Raw genomic sequence first — 6,000 nt, 5'->3', positions numbered from 1 at the left:
ATATATAAATGAATGAACAAATGAATGAAGCAAACCTCCACACGTCCTATTTTCTACAGTACGGCTTTTACAAATAATAGTGCAGTATAGAGAGGTTCTATGCTCCATAAGAACCTGAAACATAAATTTATTTTACTGAATAAAAGAAGGTCCATATGACTTAAAAAGATAGCTTTGACATACTTTTAAGAAAATTAAGAAACCTGATTAAGAGTTAATATTAATCTATGTAACTTTACTAACAATTGTCACCCCGATAAACTTAAATTAAAAAAATGTTATGAAAATGGAATCATACAGTAAAGAAAAAAAAAGAGTTAACATTGTCCCTAGAACAAATGATGTCGTTGTTTAAGGTTGTTAAGAGACTCAAATGAGAAAATTAAAATAATGTATATGCAGAATGTCAAGATCTACATATGTGTAAATATTTGTACAATTTTTTAGGCACCTAAAAGTCTCCAAGTCCTGACCTTTCCAATTATTTGATGCCTTCATTATACTTCTGAAATTAGTCTATCACATCTTTTCCATATTAACCACTGTCTGACTTTAGTTCCCTCTGCTTGGGGTATTGTAATAACCTTACTTTCCTTTTGTTGTTTTCCCTGTCTTAGCTTCCTCCTCTTGGGGTCTATGTTACATAGCACAGAGTAGTAGGTCCATAACTTCTGGGTTGAAATGCTGATTCTACCATTCGTTAGCTGTTTGATATAAAAGAAGTTACATTACCCTAATTTATTCTCAGTATCATCGCTTATAAAATGAGAATAATAATAATATCTACCACATGTGTATTGTTATAAGGCTTAAATGAGACAACCTAGGTAATGTGTACAATAACCAGCAAATGGTCAGCAAATGAAAAATGTTAATTGTTCGTATTATGATTATTCTACCAGGTCATTCTGTCTAAAACCTAAATCTGACCTTGACCATTCCTACTTAAAACTTTCAGTGATTTCCAGAAGCCTAAATCTGAATAGTAAAGTATGTTACTTATAGTCCGGCTTCCCTTTGCACTCTCATCACCCACAATGCCTACCTCCCTCCTTTATGTTCTGCTCAGTCATTTCAGGGTTCAGCTATCCAAGTAAACCATAGTCTTTTAAGTCTCTGGGATATGGCATATGCCATTCCCTCCTTCTGGAATGTCCCTCCCTCCCTGCCCTGGCAAAAAGCCTTCTCCTTCTCTGGAAACTGTATATACCTCTCCCTGGTAGAATTAACAACCCTCTTTTCACCATATAAACTATGTAGAGATATATATTTAATTTACTTATATTTGTGTCTTTCTCCCATTAGTCTGTGAATTCCACAGGTCAGGAATCCTCTTTAAGTCATCTGTAAGTCTCAGAATTCCTAGAACATAGTAAAGATTTAATGTATACTATTGAATAGATGAACAAACGCTTAGCCCAAGCCCTCCCGCTTAACATATGCTCAGTGACATTTATCGAATTTCATTGACTGAATTTAATTTAATTCAAACAACTGTTGCTCCTACAGAGCCCCAACCTACTTGCAAACAAAGGTTAGACCCTTTGGGTGCTTCAGGGTCCCTTCTGGGTTCCTAACACGAGCTAACACGCTGGTTAATTAAGGTTTGTCTCCCTAGAACCTAACAGGAAAGTGGAACTTGCGGCAGATGGCCCTGGAAAAAGGATTGCCTGCCCAGAGATGCTGTCTCATCGCTTGTTTCCCCACCACCCCAATGCCTGGAGAGACTTGAAAAAGGGAGGGAAGAGAAGGGAGTGAAAAAATTGACCCGCCCCTCCTCCTCTCCTTCCCACAGAGGACTACATTAAGCCAACTGTCCTAAAACGTCTTCCAAGGGGACCTGATTCTTGGAGTTTTCAAATACGTGCTGGGTTTCCTCGCCCCGCCCCTTCTTCTCTGGCTTTCCCTCTTCACTCACTTCGTCCCACCCTCGTGTCCCCCACCCCCACACTCCATCTCTCTCTGTCTCTCTGTCTCTCTGTCTGCCTCTCTCTCTCTCTCTCTCTCTCTCTCTCTCTCTCTCTCTCTCTCTCTCTCTCTCTCTCTCTCTCTCACACACACACACACACACACACACACACACACACACACACACACGAGACCAAACAACTCCAAACTCCCAGTTCTAGGACCACCGTGACTGTCAACAAAAGGTGCCAATCACAGGCAGCCCTAGCCAAATCTTTTCGTGTTGATTTAAAAAAATAAAAGAATAAAAAGGCAGGTTGAGGGCAGAAAGGAAAGAAACACAGCAACGTACAATGCATGAAGAAAGCTCCATATACACATGCACAGGATCCCCAGCAGGCAAACAGCTGAGTATCTCCGACTACCCGGAGGACGCGGAGCACCACAAACAGGAACTTTAAAGGGACTGAAATCTGTTGCCTGTTCCACTAGGAATATTGTTTGCAAGGCACAAGGTGTCTTTTGGTAGTGATCACCCTCTGCGCATGCGCAGGTCCAGTCGGGGAATTACTGCCCTGCCGCCGACTAAGTTGCATTCCTTGAATCTTCGCCGAAAAGACAATTCTTTAATCAGAGTTAGTAATGTGGACAGTACAAAATCGAGAGAGTTTGGGGCTTCTCTCTTTCCCTGTGATGATTGCCATGGTCTGTTGTGCACACAGGTGAGCTGCTGTTGTTGAACGTCTCCTTTTTCTTGGTGTTTTTCTTTTTACATGCTTGCTGGATCATGTAGCTTGTTATTTGGGGTAGGTGTGCCTGTCTATTTTTATGTCTGCTCGCAGTTTGTGCTCATTCTGAATACGGTCCCTACTTCTTCCCTTCAGCGCCAATGAGCCCAGCAACATGTCATACGTGAAAGAGACAGTGGACAGATTGCTCAAAGGATATGACATTCGCTTGCGGCCGGACTTTGGAGGTAAAGCTTCATCTTTTTCAACCTGTAACCCATATCTAGTTTTCCTTTCTTGTCAAAGATAAATGACACACACGAAAAAAAGCATGTCATTTTTGTAAGCGTGCACTATGCCCTACGCCCTGAACACACACACACACACACACACACACACACACACACACACACGCGCGCGCGCGCCAGACCCCCCAGTCGCAGGTGGATGAACCCCAGGCAGAGCCGACCTTCCCCCAGCTCGGCACACCCTCTGCATAGTCACTGCATCACGCGTGTGCCCACACCTGTTTTCCCAGGCTGTCCCCTGCAAGGAGGGGTGGGGTGGGAGTGGAGTGAGCCCATTTAGAGTGTAGTAAGTGCAGGGAAGCCCCTCGTCCCTCCCCAGCCTATTGCCACTCTGAGAAAATGTCCCTGTGTCCCACATCCCCGGCAGGACCCCCCGTGGACGTTGGGATGCGGATCGATGTCGCCAGCATAGACATGGTCTCTGAAGTGAACATGGTGAGTGGCCTTGGGACGGCCCGGCAGCCGGGTTACGCAGATGCGAAATGGATGGGTCCCCGTGCCCTCTGCGTTTCATTGGCGGTCATCTCGCCCCAGCCCGGGAGTCCCACGCCGCGTGCGCTCCCCACTCTGGCACACACACTCTGTTGCCCCTGGTTTGTATTTTCGACACACACACACACATACACACACACACACAGGCTACTGCGGTGTGCCGGGGGAAACGTGCTCAGCACTATTTGGGGAAGGACGGGTTACTGGCAGCAGTGGATCGGGTGGGGCGGAGTCTGAGCGTTACTTTAGCAGGGTTTCCTTTGGTCTTCCGAGGCGGAGGGCACCATCTGCCGGCGGTTGGGCGGCCTGCACTGGGGTCCTAGGACCGTGGTCCGCAGCCGCCTTCTCACCAGGTCAAGTCCCGGCAGCCTGGGAGGCAGGACCCACCCAGGCCCCGCCACCAAGCATTCAAGCACACAGACGAGGTTTCTGAGTGTACCATCCCTCTATCCAGGCTTTAGCATACGGTATGACAGGAGCAACAGGCTGAGACGACAGTCCATGCTTGCTAATAGGAAAGTACTCAAGCAAGCTTCTGGAGAGGCTTGTATTGTTCCCTTGTGGGGGTTGATGAATTTGTCTTGCTGCATCTTGCAAATTTAAGATGAAACAAAATAGGCTGAGTTTGTTTTGCTTTATCCTAGAAACTTAAGCATGCCAGAAAAGCCTGATGGTTAAAGGGACGATGGCAGAGGGGGGGCGATAGTAACAGCGCAAACCTTTCATTTCAAAGGGTTAACATTCTTTTCTTTTCTTTTTTAATTCCTCCCTTTCTGAAGCTGTTGCAAAATGGATTGAAATCATAGCTGTCACGTTCTCTATTGGCTGTTGCCGACCACTGTGGTGTAGTAGTTTTCTACATGTTAAGAGTTTCTAACTGTTGCTCCTTGTAAAGCAGGGGGAGAAGCCTGTTGCTTTTCTAGAACCAACCACCCAGGGAACAGCTTAGATCTACTGAGCAAAATGTCATTTTTTTTCCACTAGCGAAAAAGTATTGTGCCAACAGAAATTCAGACAAAAAAACTTTGGGGATTTTTATCCTCTATAGCTGTAAAGGCTATTGAATTGTCTTTCCATTTAATTACTAGGAAATATGCTAAGGTTTAATATGCTAAGGTTTAAGAATTAATACGTTAAGGTTTAAGAATTTTAAAGGTTAGGACAGGGGAGAAATAAATATAATCTATTGAATGAGATTATAATAAAAAGTGTAACTATTAATTTTCTGCATTTTACAGTTGTAACTTACCTGACTTTAAATAGCTTATTTGGAACACTATTTTAAGATAAGGTCTCTGATTGTTTTATTGGAAAACGAAAAATAATTTTTAAAAAATAATGCACAAATGAACATTTTTCTGACTTGGCAAAAAATTTTAACTGACTAATTTACCATATTCTCTTCACATACATAGCACTACCACAAAGTAACACAAAACACACTATTTATTAATGCAAACACTGGAGAATGGAATAATATGTGCACATATACAAGTCATACCCAATCCATGCTATTGCAACTGAACAAATTAGACAAAAACAAGTTGTTTGTATCATGCAGATTAATGATGATAATATTTAACTTTTAAGTCGTTTATTTTAGCACCTTGTAAATACCCACATAGATAATTTATAAAATAGGAGAGGATTCAGAAAGCTCAAAAGGGAAATAGTACCTTTGCCAGTCTATGAGGTACTATAATTTTCAGAATTTTAAAGAATGTATAAATCTGTTGACTATGTTTACAAACACCAGTTCAGGTTTTATTTTTTTTTTTTTGTTTTTTGAATTGAATAAGGAAGTTGCTGTTAACCAAAACAACCATCACAAAAAAGCTCCGTATAACCAGTAGTTCAACTGAATTCATACATGAGCTCAGAAAAATAATTGACTTTAATTGCAGTGCCACTGGAAATAGCTCCTAATGATGGAATAATACAGTCTATTTACTCACTGCACCATGTGTATATGTACTTGATTTTTTAAAAAATATTCACCAAACAGATAAATCTAAGAAAAATACTTCTACTAAAATACCCATTACCTTTCCACAGTGGTGTTAGAAACATATGGGAAAATAGGAAGCACGGAACACTGAAAAATAATAAACCTTGATTTACTTATTCTTCTTTGTTTCTCCTTTTAATGATAGCTACCAACAAGACTCAAGGTTTATTTTATCTCATCTAACAGAAAGCATTGAAATAAACAGATTGGAAATAACTCCAAGAAAAGTGGAAACAAAGAGCATTTTTAGGATTGAGGGTTTTATAAACACAGCCTGGGTGGCTAGCCCTGATTAAGAGAATGGTCTATAATGTACTTTTATTTTTAGATAATTTAAGTAGAGGTGAAATGTCTGTGGGAAAAGACTCATTGCTTCTTATATTAATCATGTTTCAGTAGCCTGATAGGCAGTAACTTTTGAGGTTATTTAATAGAAAAATTTCACCAAAATTAATAAAAATAAGAATGGACAAAAAATATAATAAAAATAGCTTTAAAGGAAATTCAGACTAAAAATCATTACTACAGCATTTCTCATTTTTATATTCTTATTTGT

General features: G+C 41.1%; 1 protein-coding gene across 2 annotated transcripts in view; it reads left to right on the top strand.

Moving 5' to 3' along the window:
• The first annotated feature begins 2,424 nt into the window (after nucleotides 1-2,424).
• GABRB1 (gamma-aminobutyric acid type A receptor subunit beta1) overlaps nucleotides 2,425-6,000 on the top strand; it is a 359,339-nt gene continuing 355,763 nt past the window's right edge. The window contains exons 1-3 of one of the 2 annotated variants that reach the window (XR_002138112.3): nucleotides 2,425-2,630; nucleotides 2,793-2,884; nucleotides 3,312-3,379. Coding sequence is in view for 1 of the 2 variants with exons in the window: in XM_019741042.3 (XP_019596601.1) it covers nucleotides 2,551-2,630; nucleotides 2,793-2,884; nucleotides 3,312-3,379 (240 nt within the window). In the remaining variant the exon portion in view is untranslated. The remainder of the gene's footprint in view (nucleotides 2,631-2,792; nucleotides 2,885-3,311; nucleotides 3,380-6,000) is intronic. The other variant, XM_019741042.3, reaches the window with a different exon arrangement.

The sequence above is a fragment of the Rhinolophus sinicus genome, chromosome 1, assembly GCF_057876585.1.
Source record: "Rhinolophus sinicus isolate RSI-liver-muscle chromosome 1, RSI-T2T, whole genome shotgun sequence".
NCBI lineage: Eukaryota > Metazoa > Chordata > Mammalia > Chiroptera > Rhinolophidae > Rhinolophus > Rhinolophus sinicus.
The sequence above is the reverse complement of the archived record's forward strand: the minus strand, read 5'-3'. Positions and strand labels throughout refer to the sequence as shown.